This window comes from Dasypus novemcinctus, chromosome X (assembly GCF_030445035.2).
Source record: "Dasypus novemcinctus isolate mDasNov1 chromosome X, mDasNov1.1.hap2, whole genome shotgun sequence".
Taxonomy (NCBI): Eukaryota; Metazoa; Chordata; class Mammalia; order Cingulata; family Dasypodidae; genus Dasypus; species Dasypus novemcinctus.
The window spans coordinates 115,166,666-115,182,905 of NC_080704.1; the positions used below are offsets into that span (position 1 = coordinate 115,166,666).

Genomic DNA, 16,240 nt, shown 5'->3' on the forward strand with positions numbered 1-16,240 from the left:
CATTTCCACACTTTAACTGTAAAGGTAATTAAAACTTCTACACACATTAAACATCAGTAGTCCATCTCAGTCCTCCTCTCATTTCCTTTAAGAATCCACCACCTACCACCAGGTTTTGAAGATATTTTCTAACCATTTCTTCTAGAAGTTTTATGGTTCTTGCTTTTATTTTTAGGTTTTTGATTCATTTTGAGTTAATTTTTGGATAAGGCATGAGATAGGGATCCTCTTTCCTTCTTTCAGCTATGGATACCCAATTCTTTCAGCACCATTTGTTGAATGGATTGTTCTGACTGAACTGTGTGGATTGGACGGGCTAGTCAAAAATCACTTGACTGTATATGTGAGGATTTGTTTCTGAACCATCAGTTTGGTTTCATTGGTTGATGTGTCTGTCTTTATGCCATTACCATGTTGTTTTTACCACTATAGCTAGGTAATATGATTTAAAGTCTGGAGATGAAGGCTCGCTTTTCCTTTTTATGATGTTTCTGGCTATTCAGGACCCCTTACCCTTCCAAATAAATTTGATGATTGTGTTTTCAATTTTTTTTAATGCTGGTGGAATTTTTAATGAGATCTCATTGAATCTGTATATCAGTTTGAGTAGAATTGACATCTTAATGATATTTAGCCTTCTAATCCATGAGCATGGAATGTTCATCCAGTTATTTAGGCCTTTTTTAAAATTTCTTTTAATATTGAATTGCAGTTTTCTGAATACAAGTGCTTTATGTCATTGGTTAAGTGTAGTGGTTGACCTTCTTCACCTCCATGCTAGCTGAGTGGAGTAAGTCCCATAAACCAAAGTGTAGGAATTGCAAGTCTGTTGAGGCTCAGAGTCTGGCTCTCACATGGTCAATCCAGAGATTCAGGTCCCCTGGATATACATTAAACCCCAGCACCAACTACAGTTCTGGTAAAAGTAACAGGAGAGGCTTGTGAACAAGGATCACATCTGAGTCCAGCTCCATCACACAGAAACAATAACTCCAAAGTAGGGCCAACTGACGTGGCACTGAACTCCACCTGCCATGACCATAGAACCTGTGGGTCTCTGTAGCCCTCAGAAGAACCAATACCTGAGGTTGTATCTACTTTATCTGTCTCTGGGGCTCTGTTCAGGTGTGCATAACGGTAACCTCTCTGATAACCTCCTGGCTCTTTTTGGAGACTCATAGCCATATAAACACATTTGTCCTTTCCATTTCCCCCTTTTATTCAGATCAAAAAGCATTTTTTTATATTTATTTATTATTATTATTTTTTAATTACATTAAAAAAAATATATGAGGTCCCATTCAACCCCACCGCCCCCGCCCCCCACTCCCCCGACAGCAACACTCTCTCCCATCATCGTGATACATCCATTGCACCTGGTAAGTTCATCTCTGAGCATCACTGCACCCCATAGTCAATGGTCCACATCATAGCCCAGATTCTCTCACGTTCCATCCAGTGGGCCCTGGGGGGATCTACAGTGTCCCGTAATTGTCCGTGAAGCACTATCCAGGACAACTCCACGTCCCATAAACGCCTCCACATCTCATCTCTTCCTCCCGTTCCCCACACCCAGCAGCCCCCATGGCTACCGTTCCCACACCATTTCACATTTTCTCTGTGGACGTTGGATTGGTTGTGTCCATTGCACACCTATGTCAAGTGAGGGCTTAGATTCCACATGGGTACTGGATGCACTCTTCCCGCTTCTAGTTGTAGACACTCTAGGCTCCATGTTGTGGTGGTTGACCCTCTTCAACTCCATGTTAGCTGAGTGGAGTAAGTCCAACAAGTCAAAGTGTAGGAGCTGAAGTCTGTTGAGGCTCTGGGCCTGGGTGTCATATTATCAGTCCAGAGATTCAAATCCCCTACATATATCTTAAACTCAGCACCAACTACAATTCCAATAAAGTAGCATGCAAGTCTTGTGAAAAGAGATCCCCTCTGAGTCCATTTCCATCACGCAGAAACACCAGCTCCAAAGAAGGGCCATCTGTCATGGCAGTGAACCCCTTCTGCCATGACCATAGAACCCGTGGGTCTCTTTATCCCTCAAAAGAACCAATACCTGGGGTTGTATCTACCTTATCTGTCTCTTAGACTCTGTTCAGTTGTACATAGGGGTATTCCTTCTGACAACCTCCAGACTCTTTTTTAGAGACTCACAGCCTTATAATCTCATTTCTCCTTTCCATTTCCCCCTTACATTAGGTCAAACCACTTCCCGAAGTCATGTTATTATATGTAGACAGGTATATTCTGCTGTTCCGCATTGAATCTTTAATTCAAGGTCATTTTCTAGTTGCTTCTTCAGCTGGTATGTGGTAGTGATCCCTCGGTGCCAGGGAGGCTCATCCCCGGGTGTCGTGTCCCACGCTGGGGGGAATGCATCACATCTACACGCTGAATTTGGCTGTGAGAGTGGCCACATTTGAGTAACATGAAGGCTGTCAGGAGGAAACCCCCAGGCACAATGCTACTCTAGGCCTTGTTCTTATTGCAGGTGCATAGGCTCAAAAGTGTAGCCATTAGTATCAAGAGCCCACTGTTGGGCCCTCCTTCCTTCCTGGTTCTTGCCGTTGCACCTGAAGGATTGCCGCTGCTCTCCCAGGGCCCACAACAGTGACCCCCCGGCCAGGAGCCCAGTACCCCCCCAGCTGTTGTTTTTAATTGTTTCCACTATGAGTATATCTAGACATTACTATATACCCTGGGCATATGCCCTGTATAACTCCCTGTCAGCCATATATATCCTGTCAATAACATCCTATATCAGTATTCCTCCGCTGCCATTGTTGAACCACTCTGTGATCCAAAACTTCCTGTAAAGTCAATCCCAACATAATGTCAGCTTCACAAGAGTCTTAGATCACCGAAATTCATATATACAATATACAGTACTTCCCCAGATCCACCATAAAACCTTTTCCCTTCCACAGCGATAATCTTTTAGCTTATTCATATCATATTTCCTGAAACTGATGTACAGATTCCGAGACAATAGCTTTCAAACAAGGTGACATCTGTGCTTACTATGTGGTCCATACTTTAGGTTGTACAGTTTTTTAAATTTTTTAGTTATCCTATGTTTTGCCTTATGGTTTACATTATTAGTCTGTCGTCCCCTATATGTTTTTGGTGTAATATTACATGTTTTATATTCATCCTCGTGTACTCTCACAGAACTCCTCTCTTGCCCCCATATTTACCTTGGTTACGTCCATTCCACATCCATTTTCCCCTCCCCTTGGGGCCACAATGCCAGCCAATCTCCATTTCCCAAGAAGCCATGTCCAGAGATACTTGCAGCAGTATTCAGGGCCTGACTTTCTCAACTGCCCTAATGCCCTGGGAGTCATCCTTTCTCACGAGAGATACAGTTCTCTCTATTTGATGGCATTAGTCCTCCCCAGGATGTGGGTCCACCCCAACTCTCACTTCTTGGGTCTCTTCCCAATGGTACAACCCATCTTGGCAAAATGAGCCTTCAGCTATTCCCCCGAAGTCCGTCCCGCATCAGACCATACCCCCTGAGCATCCTAAACAGGTAACCCTCCTACTTATACTTTGATACGATTTTCTCAACATTTTGTTCTCAACGAACACCGGACACTCTCCCATGTTTGTATGTTGCCCCTCCCTCCCACCTATTTCTTGGACCATATTACCCCTCTTCCCATCCCCAGCCCCCCTCAAACCCAGAAAACCCCACCCAAAGGTAACCCCTTGCCCCCATTTTGTCCCTTCTTTGTGCTCATACTTACCCCCAGCTCATCACAGATTCCACCCCTACAGACATTAACTCACATCCTTCCTCCACCCCCCGATTTCCAGTAAGCCACTTTTCCAGACTCTAGCTCTCTGAGGCAGTTAACTTATTTCATATCATTGAGTTCATATAGTATTTGTCCTTCAATGCCTGGGTTGCTTCACTCAACATAAGATTCTCAAGGTTCATCCATGTTATCACGTGCGATTGTAGTGTATTGGTTCTTACAGCTGAGTAGTATTCCATTGTGTGTATATACCACATTTTGTTGATCCACTCATCTGTTGATGGACTTTTGGATTGATTCCAACTTTTGGCGATGGTGAACAATGCTGCTATGAACATTGGTGTACATATATCGGTTTGTGTCCTTGTTTTCAGATCTGATGGGTATATACCCAGCAGTGGTATTGCTGGGTCATATGGCAAATCTATGGATAATTTTTTGAGAAACTGCCAAACTGTCCTCCAGAATGGTTGGATCCTTCTGCATTCCCACCAGCAATGGATGAGTGTTCCCCTTTCTTCACATCCTCTCCAGCATTTGTATTCTACTGTTTTTTTCATGGCTGCCAATCTTATGGGAGTAAGATGGTATCTCATTGTAGTTTTGATTTGCATTTCCCTGATAGCTAGGGATTTGGAGCATTTTTTCATGTGCTTTTTAGCCATTTGTATTTCTTCTTTGGAGAAGTGTCTGTTTAAATCTTTTTCCCATTTTTTAAATGGGTTGTTTATCTTTTTGTTTTCGAGATCTATGAGTTCTTTATATATGCAAGTTATAAGTCTCTTATCAGATATATGGTTGCCAAATATTTTCTCCCATTGTGTGGTTTCCCTTTTTACTTTCTTGACAAACTCCTTTGAGGTGCAGAAGGCTTTAATTTTGAGGTAGTCCCATTTATCTATTTGTTCTTTTGCTGCTCGTGCTTTTGGTGTGATATTCATGAAGCCATTTCCTATTACAAGGTCCTGTAGATGTTTCCCTACACTGCTTTCTAAGGTCTTTATGGTCTTGGCTCTTATATTTAGGTCTTTGATCCATCTTGAGTTGATCTTTGTATAAGGTGTGAGATGGTAATCCTCTTTCATTCTTCTACATAAGGCTATCCAGTTCTCCAGGCACCATTTGTTGAATAGGCCATTCTCTCCCAGTTGAGAGGGTTTGGTGGCTTTATCGAATATTATATGGCTATATACATGAGGTTCTATATCTGAACTTTCAATTCGATTCCATTGGTCTGTGTGTCTCTCCTTATGCCAGTACCATGCTGTTTTCACTACTGTAGCTTTGTAGTATGTTTTGAAGTCAGGAAGTGTGATTCCTCCTATTTCGTTTTTCTTTTTCAATATGTCTTTGGCTATTCGGGGCCTCTTTTTATTCCAAATAAATTTCATAGTTAGTTTTTCTAGTTCCTTAAAGAAGGCTGTGTTGATTTTTATTGGGATTGCATTGAATGTGTAGATCAGTTTTGGTAGGATAGACATCTTAATAATATTCAGTCTTCCTATCCATGAACAGGGAATATTCTTCCATTTATTTAGGTCTTCTTTGATTTCCTTGAACAATCTTGTATAGTTCTCGATGTATAAGTTTTTTACCTCTTTAGTTAAATTTATTCCTAAGTATTTGATTTTTTTATTTACTATTGTGAATGGTATTTGTTTCTTGATTTCCTCCTGATCTTGCTCATTATTGGTGTATAGAAATGCTACTGATTTTTGCGCATTGATCTTATAACCTGCGACTTTGCTAAACTCATTTATGAGTTCTAGGAGCTTTGTTGAAGATCTCTCAGGGTTTTCTATATATAGGATCATGTCATCTGCAAATAATGAAATTTTTACTTCTTCCCTTCCAATTTGAATGCCTTTTATATCTGGTTCTTGTCTCAGTGTTCGAGCCAGTACTTCCAAGACAATGTTAAATAGGAGCGGAGACAATGGTCATCCTTGTCTTGTTCCTGATTTTAGAGGGAGGGATTTCAGGATTTCGCCATTGTAAACAATGTTGGCTTTAGGTTTTTCATATATACTCTTTATCATGTTCAAAAAGTTTCCTTGTATTCCGATCTTTTGGAGTGTTTTTATCAGGAAGGGGTGCTGTATTTTGTCAAATGCCTTTTCTGCATCTATAGATATAATCATGTGGTTTTTTTCTCTCAATCTGTTTATATGGTGTATTACATTGATTGATTTTCTTATGTTGAACCATCTTTGCATACCTGGGATAAATCCCACTTGGTCATGGTGTATAATTCGTTTAATGTGTTGTTGAATACGATTAGCAAGTATTTTGTTAAGTATTTTTGCGTCTAGGTTCATTAGAGAAATTGGTCTGTAATTTTCCTTTCTTGTGGTGTCTTTGTTTGGCTTTGGTACTAGGGTAATGTTGGCATCATAGAAGGAATTAGGCAGTGTTCCTTCTGTTTCGATTTTTTGGAATAGTTTCAACAGGATTGGTGTTAGTTCTTTCCGGAATGTTTTGTAGAATTCACCTGTGAAGCCGTCTGGCCCTGGGCTCTTCTTAGTTGGGAGATTTTTAATGACTGATTCTATCTCTTTGCTTGTGATTGGTTTGTTAAGATCATCAATTTCTTCTTTCGTCAGTATGGGCTGCTTATGTATTTCTAGGAATTTGTCCATTTCCTCTAAATTGTCATTTTTGTTGGAATATAGTTTTTCAAAGTATCCTCTTATGATAGTCTTTATTTCTGTGGGGTCAGTGGTGATATCACCTTTCTCATTTCTTATTTTGTGTATTTGCATCTTTTCTCTTTTTTTCTTTGTTAGTCTCACTAAAGGTTTGTCAATTTTGTTGATCTTCTCAAAAAACCAGCTCTTGGTCTTGTTTATTTTTTCAAGTGCTTTCTTACTTTCTATTTCATTTAGTTCTGCTCTTATCTTTGTTATTTCCTTCCTTCTTCTTCCTGTTGGGTTACTTTGTTGTTGTTTTTCTAATTCCTTCAAATGTGCAGTTAATTCTTCAATTTCTGCTCTTTCTTCTTTTTTGATATATGAATTTATGGCTATAAATTTCCCTCTCAGTACCGCTTTTGCTGCATCCCATAAATTTTGGTATGTTGTGTTATCATTATTATTTGTTTCAAGGTAGTCATTGATTTCTTTTGAGATTTCCTCTTTGACCCACTGTTTTTCTAAGAGTGTGCTGTTTAATTTCCAAATTGTCGTGTGAAGTCTGGGTCTCTGTCCCTTGCAAATTTCCAGCTTGACTCCACTGTGGTCAGAGGTATTGTTTTGTATGATTTCGATCTTTCTGAATTCATTAAGCCTTACTTTGTGGCCTAGCATATGGTCAATCTTGGAGAATGTTCCATGGGCGCTTGAGAAAAATGTATATCCTGCTGTGTTTGGGTGTAATGATCTATATATGTCTATTAGATCCAGCTCTTCTTATATACTGTTCAAATGTTTTGTTTCTTTAGTGATTCTCTTTTGAGATGTTCTGTCCAGAGTTGATAGTGGTGTATTAAAATCCCCCACTATAATTGTAGATGCATCTATTCTTTCACTTAGTTTTTCCAGCGTTTGCCTCACATATTTAGAGGCGCCCTTGTTAGGAGCATAAATATTTATGATTGTTCGATCTTCTTGACAGATTGTCCCTTTCACTAAAATATAGTATCCTTCTTTGTCTCTCACAATTGTTTCGCATTTAAAGTCTATTTTGTCTGATAGTAATATAGCTACTCCTGCCTTTTTTTGGTTGTTGTTTGCTTGTATGATTGTTTTCCAGCCATTCACTTTCAACCTCCATGAGTCTCTGGGTCTAAGATGTGTCTCTTGTAGGCAGCATATAGATGGGTCGTATTTCCTTATCCAGTGTCCCAGTCTGAATCTTTTGATAGGTGAGTTTAATCCGTTGACATTCAGTGTTATTACGTTTAGAGAGTTATTTATGGTAGCCATATTTTGGTTGGATTTGTGTTTGTTATATTTTGTTTGTATTATTTTATTTTCCCCTTCTATTTTTGTCTTTCTTGTTGCTTTTACACTCTCCTCCATCTCTGACTGTCCTGTTTTTTCCTTTCTTCCTGCAGAATTCCCTTAAGAATTTCTTGAAGGGGAGGTTTCTTGTTGATATACTCTTTCAGTTTCTGTTTATCTGTGAATATTTTGAACTCTCCATCATTTTTGAATGCTAGTTTAGCTGGATAGAGTATTCTTGGTTGGAGATTTTTTTCCTTTAGTACCTTGACTATATCATACCACTGCCTTCTTGCCTCCATCGTTTCAGATGAGAAATCAGCACTTAATCTTATGGAGTTTCCCTTGTATGTGATGGTTTTCTTTTCTCTTGCTGCTTTTAGAATTTTTTCTTTGTCTTGAGCATTGGATAATTTGACAAGTGTATGTCTTGGGGTGGGCCTGTTGGGGTTTATGACCAGTGGAGTGCGCTGTGCTTCTTGGATATGTACATCTGTCTCTTTCAGTAGATTTGGGAAGTTTTCATTCATTATTTCCTGCAACACTCCTTCTGACCCCTTTCCCTTCTCTTCTCCTTCTGGAATGCCTATGATACGTATATTTGAGCGTTTTGCGTTATCATTCAGGTCCCTAAGTCCTATCTGGATTTTTTCTACCTTTTTATTGACCACTTCTACTATCTGTTTGATTTCCAATGCACTGTCTTCCACATCACTAATTCTCTGCTCTGCCTCTTCTAGTCTGCTGATATTTGCTGCAAGTGTATTTTTGATTTCTTGAATTGTGGTGTTCATTTCCATCATATCTGTTATTTTTTTGCGCATGTCTGCAATTTCCCCTCCAAGTGTTGTCTTCACGCTGTTAACCTCTTTCATTACTTCATCAAATTTGTCGGTGATAAATGTTCTGAGATCTTTCATTGCTTGTGCGAAGTCCTGCCCCCATTCCTGATTTTCACTTTCTTTATTGGATTCAGCCATGTTTTCCTGATTACTGGTTTGGTTTGTAGATTTTTGTTGCTGTCTTGTCAACATTTTTTCTTGACGGGTTTAATCAGTTCCTTAGCTTCTTTGTCTAGTCTTGGAGATTAATTAGCTGTTGTTTTTGCGTAAGTGTTATATCTTCTCTTTGTCACTTTGTTCTTCTTATTCCAATTTCTTATTGCTAGTTAAGCTCACTTTAAAGGAAACTATTAGTGCTGGGGAAAGTCAATTGTGTAAGGAAGGAAAAAGTGTGAAGTAGTATTGGTGATATATGTTTACAAAGCAACAATATGAGTTCTGGGAGGATGGAGGTTAGATCATGTAAATTGTGTAGAGTTATTGTAGTAGGAAAGTACCTATAATGAGGTAGACGACTGAATATGGGAGGAATGTGGTATGTACTAAGAGGCTATTGTTTTCGTGAGAGAGGGAAAGAGAAAAGAAAGGTAATAGTTTCAGGGACGAATACCAGATGGAAAACTAAACAAAGGTATTAGAAATTAAGAGTTAGACACTTTGTGGATCAAAGAAAGGGAGATGGAATATAGGAGAGATAGCAGATGGTGGAGGATATCAAGTTGTAGGGGAAAGGGGATAGTGTAGATAGGCTAAATCTATTCACAGAGAAATGAGGCAGTGGAGGGTGAGGAAACCCAGCAAATGTGAGGTATTTCTTGTAGGACCTATTGTATTGTTAAGGTAAAATAGTATAAGAAGAATATTGGGGACAAGAAAGAGAGGATTGAAAAAAAAAAAGAACAACAAGAACAACAACAACAACAACAAAGAAAAAAAAAAACAAGAAAAAAAAAAACCAAAAAAAACCCAAAGAACAGAAACCCCGCCGCCAGGTTCGGCTGGGCTCAGCCGGGCTCCGGTCCCCTGCCCGCCGCCCACCGCGGCTCGGCTGGGCTCGGCTAGGCTCAGCTGGGCTCGGGTCCCCCGCCTGCTGCCCGCCGCGGCTCGGCTGGGCTCGGCTTCCCCTCCCGCCGCGGCTCGGCTGGGCTCGGCTTTCCCGCCCGCCGCCCGACGCGGCGCAGCGCGGCTCGGGTCTCCCGCTCGCTGCCCGGCGCGGCGTGGCTGGGCTCGGCCGAGCTCAGCTGGGCTCGGCCGGACTCGGCTTCCCCGCCCACCGCCCGCCGCCACCGCGGCGCAGCGTGGCTCGGCTCTCCCGCCCGCCGCCCGCCGCGGTGCTAGCTGCCTCGGCTCCACCTACCCAAGGAGGGAGTCCTCCACACGTAGCTGGGATCTCTGTGTATATTTCACAGATGGATCCTCTCTGTTACCTTCCCTCCAAATCGATGTCCAGACATCTCCGGACCAGGAAAAATCCCGAAACAGCCGGTCCCAAAGAGTCTCCGACGCCTCCCAGCCGATTCCCCCCAGGAGCTAGTACCCGGGAAGTTCACTCAGCTGCCATCTTGCCTCCCCCTCCTGAAAAGTCCCAAATTATATCTTATAGACCAGTCCTTTCCATTACCTTCCCACCAAATCGATGTCCAGACACTTCCTGCCCTGAAAAAATCCTGAAAAAGCCTGGTCCCGGAGAATCTCCAGCGGTGCCCAGCTGCCTCTTCCCAGGAGAGACGGCAAGGCAAGCTCACTCAGCCACCACCTTGCCGGAAGTCCCCAAAAAGCATTTTTAATTCCTGGTATTATATGTAGACTGAGATATTCTGCTGGTCCGTGTTGACCCTTTTATTCAAGGTCATTTTCTAGTTACATCATCAGCTGGTACTTGGTAGTAATCCCTTGGCACCAGGGACAATGTAGGTATTTTGATTCCTAGATTACAGATGAGGAAATTGAAATCAGTATGGGTAAGTGACTTGCCAAAGGTCATGTTGCTATTAAGTGTTGGGGTTGAGATTTTTTTAAAAAGATTTATTTATTTATTTATTTCTCTCCCCTTCCCCCCCACCCCCTACCCCAGTTGTCTGTTCTCTGTGTCTATTCGCTGCATCTTCTTTTTTGTCCGCTTCTGTTGAACCAAGTCTGTGTTTCTTTTTGTTGCATCATCTTGTGTCAGCTCTCCGTGTGCGGTGCCATTCTTGGGCAGGCTGCACTTTCTTTCACGCTGGCCAGCTCTCCTTACCGGGAGAACTCCTTGCACCTAGGGCTCCCCTACGCAGGGGATAGCCCTGTGTGGCACAGCACTCCTTGCGCGCATCAGCACTGTGCATGGGCCAGCTCCACACGGGTCAAGGAGGCCCGGGGTTTGAACCACGGACCTCCCATGTGGTAGATGGACTCCCTAACCATTGGGCCAAGTCTGCTTCTCGAGGCTGAGATTTGATCCAAAGTTTTTTACTCCAAAATTCATGCTTGATCCATAACAGTGCACTAATTGAATGGGACATTTCCACTGTTTGATACTAGGCAAGGTGTTCTACAAAAGTTGGCTTGAATTCCTGTGTATCTAGTGCTCATTGCTCCCCAAAGTAGCCCATCCCATCTTTGGACCACTTTGACTGTTTTAAAAGCTCTCATTTGTAGTGAGCCAAAATTATAAACAAGCAGAAAAAGACATGGCCAAAAATAGAGTCTTCTGGCTTTCTCCTAGAACCTCCCTTCTAGCCTGACATCAAATCATTCCATTACTTCTTTGGCTGTGGTTAGCTACAGACTCATCTCAACAAACAACTAAGCAGCCAGCCTATATTTTGCCATCTCATCTACAAAGATATGCAAAACTTTGCCCAACACCTGGAAGAAATGAAATCCACTATAGATCAGATCAAAAAAAGGAAATGAAGCCTGGAAAGGATATTTGTTTTTTTAACGGGCTATTTGTCAGTGACTCAAAGTAATGAGTTTCCAGAAGCAGGCTTTTAGACATCATCATCAGACTGTCAGGAAGATGATTTTTTAGGCAGGGAGTTTCTTACTGTTTCCCAAATGACATCTCAGTAGGACAGTCCCCCCATTTTCATTGCTTTGAATTGTACAGCTCAGCTCTTTGCATCTGGTTTTATTTCTTTCCCCACTTAAGTTTTCTATGCTTTTTTTTTTAATGTACCTGGGGCCAGGGATTGAACATGGGACCTTCTATGTGGAAACACAGCACTCAACCACTGAGCAGCATCAGCTTCCCTGAGTTGGTTTTTCTTTTTTTTTAATTTCTTTTTTTTTCTGAGTTGGTTTTTCTTGTTGTTGTTTTTAAAGATTTATTTTTATTTATTTCTCTTCCCTTCCTACCCCCCCACCCCCACCCCAGTTGTCTGTTCTCAGTGTCCATTCACTGTTTGTTCTTCTGTGTCTGCTTCTACTCTTGTCAACAGCACTGGGAATCTGTGTCTCTTTTTGTTGCATCATCTTGCTGCATCAGCTCTCCGTATGTGCAGCCACCACTCCTGGGCAGGCTGGACTTTCTTTTGTGCTGGGCAGCTGTCCTTATGGGATGCACTCCTTGCACATAGGGCTCCCCTACACGGGGGACACCCCTGCATGGCACAGCACTCCTTGTGCGCATCAGCACTGCATGTGGACCAGCTCCACATGGGCCAAGGAGGCCCTGGGTTTGAACTGTGGACCTCCCATGTGGTAGGCGGACACTCTATCCATTGAACCAAGTCTGCTTCCCTCTTGTTATTTTTTGTTTATTTTGTCAGGAGGCATTCGAAACCAAACCCAGGAACTCCCATGTGAGAGACAGTTGCTCAACCACTAGAAGCCACATCTGCTCCTTCTATGCTTTTATTTTTAATTTCTGTTCTTTTATTTTTATGTTCTTCATACACTGTTTTCTCCCTAAACTCCTACATCACCCCCAACACATACATCGACCTCCTTGTCCTTTGAGAATCAGTGCAGAGATACTCTCTCTGATGTCCCCAAACTGGGTTAAATGCCTCTCCTACGTGATATAGCGGAAAATGCACACAGTGCCTGTCACAAAGTTTGTTTCCAATAAACAATAGTTCTCTTTTTGCCTTCCCCCATGCATACCTTCAAAATAGTATTAATACTGTGTTTTTTTGTTTATGTATTAGGCATAATCACTAGATTCTGAGCTCATTTGTTCATTCTTCCATTTAGCAGATATTTATTGCTTCTCTGTTATGTGTACAAGGCATTGTTAGGTGCTGGGAATACTGATTTCTGAAAATCATGCTTTCACCTTGTCTTTTTCATTGTACTCATAGCACCTAACATAGTGCCTGGTAAATTAAGAGTGCTTATTAAATTTTTGTTAAGGGAATGCATTTCCTCAGCAGAGTTTCTCAAAGTGTGATCCTTGGACTTCTTGCATCTGAATCACTGAGGGACATAAATTAAAGTGTCAATTTCCAAATCCCACTCAATATCTACTTAATTAGAATCTCCTAAGGGTGGGTAACAAGAGTCTACATTTTAGACTAGTTTTGCAGGTATTTCTTTCACACTAAAGTTTGGGGACCGCTGCAAAATAGGAGGGAGAGAGTGGGAAACTATTGCTTATTTTTGAAAAGTGCAGCTAAAACCAATTGAATCATTTTTACAGTCTCTGCTTGCTGTAGGAAAATTCAGTAAAGGAGAAAGGAGGCATGAATTAAAATTCTCTGGGAAGGTTTTTAAATAGACTTGGAATAGTCAAGCAATTAAAGTTCTTCTAAAGTCTAAGAAGGCAAGTTGAATTATTGTTATAAAATCTCACCTTAATTTAGTTCAAATTTATGCTCCCTTGGAGTTTTCATTTTTATAGAGCTACTTGTATACTTGGTAGTACATAGGAACACTTTGTATAACCTAACAATATAATAGATTGAGTCCAATATTATAGATTTGAAAAACAAATTGTTTTAATTACGAAAGAGTATGTCACAACTATTTTCACTTTGGCACTGATTATCTAATGCCTACTCCTTGGTCAGGAAGGGTAGTGTTGGTTCTCCATGAAACTTGATTCATTTTACTGTTTTATGCCATATTTTTCAAGACTATTCTTTTACTGTTAGATTACGTATTTAAGGTCTGATTCAACCAACCAAAGACAGCACAATGTCACTTTCAGAAAGATTTGAAAAATTGGATTTTATGACCATGTACTGGGGCCTGGAACTGTCCATTTTTAGTGTTTTCCCTGACATGATCTTCACTGTCAAGAGTTGAGCTGATTTTTTCTGGTGATCTTGTATCTGGACACAAAAACTCTTAAATAGACACAGATTTGTACTTCTGCTTCCCTCCTTGTAACTTTCCTGTTTTTAAACTTAATTTAGGGTTTTGTTCTTGTTGTCACTGCTGCCAGGCTGGATCCCAAACTGTTTCCCCCACACCAATGGTCTGGCACCATGTCCAATGATCTGAGAATTCTGTGTAGCATCTCATCTCTGGAACTGAGCGAGTACTGGGACCAGCAGTTCAGTGATGATAACAAAGAGCATGAAAAGTTACTGAGGGAAAGCGCCATATTGTATGTTGGGAATCTTTCCTTTTATACAACTGAAGATCAAATATATGAGCTCTTTGGGAGATGTGGTGACATCGAGAATGTATTTATGGGTCTGGACAAAATAAAGAAAACAGCATGTGGTTTTTGCTTTGTAGAATACCATAACAGAGCTGATGCTGAAAACGCCATGCAGTTCCTAAACGGGACTCGCCTAGATGACCATATCATCCACACAGATTGGGATCTAGACTTTAGAGAGGGTAGGCCATATGGCCAGGGTCCATCTGGGGGCCAGGTCCAAGATTAGTTTCCTGAAGATTTTGATGCCGGCAGAGGAGGCTTTGGAAAACAAGTTCACGTCTGTTTTAGGAGAGGAATTCAGCAGTGAAAAATCTGTAGCTACAGCCCCTTGACAAGTCTATTAAAGAACAATACCAGCTCTGCAAGCAACACATTCCGTAAGAAGTTCAAATTACTTTACCTGTTGAGCAGAAACTCTCTTGGTGTACTTTTTTTCTCTCTGAAGTTTTTAAATGGCAAAAATTTTAAAATTCCTTTTGTTCTTGTCTTAATTTTGAGGCTGTGTGTCAGATTATCAGTTTGACCACCAGGTGAATGGTTCTTTAGGAATAAATTAGGTATGTAAGCTCTGAGTCAACCAAAGCACAACATCTCTTTGAGGAAGACTTGGGTTGGATTTTATGGCTATGTTCCCTGGGCCTGAAACAATCATTCCTTAAGAACTTGCATAAAGAAAGTCAAGTAAATGGAAATTTAAAAAATTATCAAAGGAACTCAAGAACACTATTTTTTTTAACTGAAAAATGAAGAGTTTATAATAAGCAAAAATCCTTCTACTCTCTGCTTCCTACTTCAACTTTTAGTTTTGGCACTTTTTTTGTTTGCTTGTTTCTTTCTTTCCTAGTAGTTTCCTCTACATCTCTAAATAATGTGCCTGCTTATACCACTTACATGCCAATTTTCACTTTTCTCCACTCTCTCAATATAGTTAGAACACTTTAATTTTTTCTGTTATAATATAAGTTAGGTGATGCTAACTAAATACCTTAGTGACTTAAGATCACGGAAGTCTGTTTCTCATACTAAATTTCTATTGCTGATTTCCTCTTTTACATGCTACACTCATTCTCCTTCTGGGACTTAGGCTGATGGCATAGTCTAGTCCAGTAACACTAGTGGTGGTGGCAGAGGGAAAAAAACAGATTGACAAAGCATGTACTGTTTCTTGAAGTTTCTACCCAGAAATGACACACATCACTTTTGCTCACATTTCAGTGTTTAAAACATGTCACATTGCTAAGAGTGATTCTAAGGAGATAGGAAAGTATGATCCATCTAAATATTATTGATGAGCTATATACTGTTATAGATATTCTTGTAAATTTAATATAAGTACACCTCCATTTTTGTTCCACCAAATAGTACTCCCCACTTTGTAAGATGAAGAGTTTGTACCCATTTATCTTTCCTTCAGCTCTCCTTTTCCCCTTCTATTTCCCAACTTCTTTAATCTGTACTATTAGTTTTACATTGCCAAAATTGGTAAGTAAGTCTTTCATACTCTCATGCCCTGATCAATCTTTGAACAGCCAGATGATGCAACAAAAAGAGACACAGATTCCCAGGCTGCTGACAAGAATAGAAGAGCACACAGCAAATGGATACAGAGAGCAGACAACTTGAGGTGAGGGGAAGGGGAGATAAATAAATAAATAAATAAATAAATAAATAAATCTTGTTTAAAAATGCAATAAAGAAACAAAACAAAAAATCAATAAAGAATATTTTATTATTGTATGTAAATATTGTTTCATGCAAAGCCAAGGAGAGTCCAAGGATTACATCTCGCCCCCCCCCCCCCAGGAATTTTGATTTTCCTTTTTCTATTTCTTATTCGACTTGCCTTTATATACTCTTAATTTTCTTCAAACATCTATGGAAACTCCCCCATTCCCCACCCCACTTCCACATGTGTCTTCTTGCTATAATCTGACTTTTTTACTCTCTAGACTAGGGTTTCTTAATCTAGGAACTATAGCCATTTTAGGCCAGATAATTCTTTGTTGCGGGAGTCTTTCCAGTGTGTCATAGGATATTTAACAGCATCCCTGGCCTCATCTACCCATTAAATGCCTGTAACAACCC

At 40.6% G+C, this 16,240-nt stretch overlaps 1 protein-coding gene across 1 annotated transcript; it reads left to right on the forward strand.

Moving 5' to 3' along the window:
- The first annotated feature begins 13,973 nt into the window (after positions 1 to 13,973).
- On the forward strand, positions 13,974 to 14,381 carry NCBP2L (nuclear cap binding protein subunit 2 like). Its single transcript, XM_058291769.1, has one exon. The coding sequence runs from the start codon at positions 13,974 to 13,976 to the stop codon at positions 14,379 to 14,381; it is 408 nt and encodes a 135-aa protein (XP_058147752.1).
- Positions 14,382 to 16,240: the final 1,859 nt, after the last annotated feature.

What these genes read in the sequence shown, in the direction of transcription:
- NCBP2L (XM_058291769.1), top strand. Translation starts at nt 13,974, where the DNA reads ATGTCCAATGATCTGAGAATTCTGTGTAGCATCTCATCTCTGGAACTG.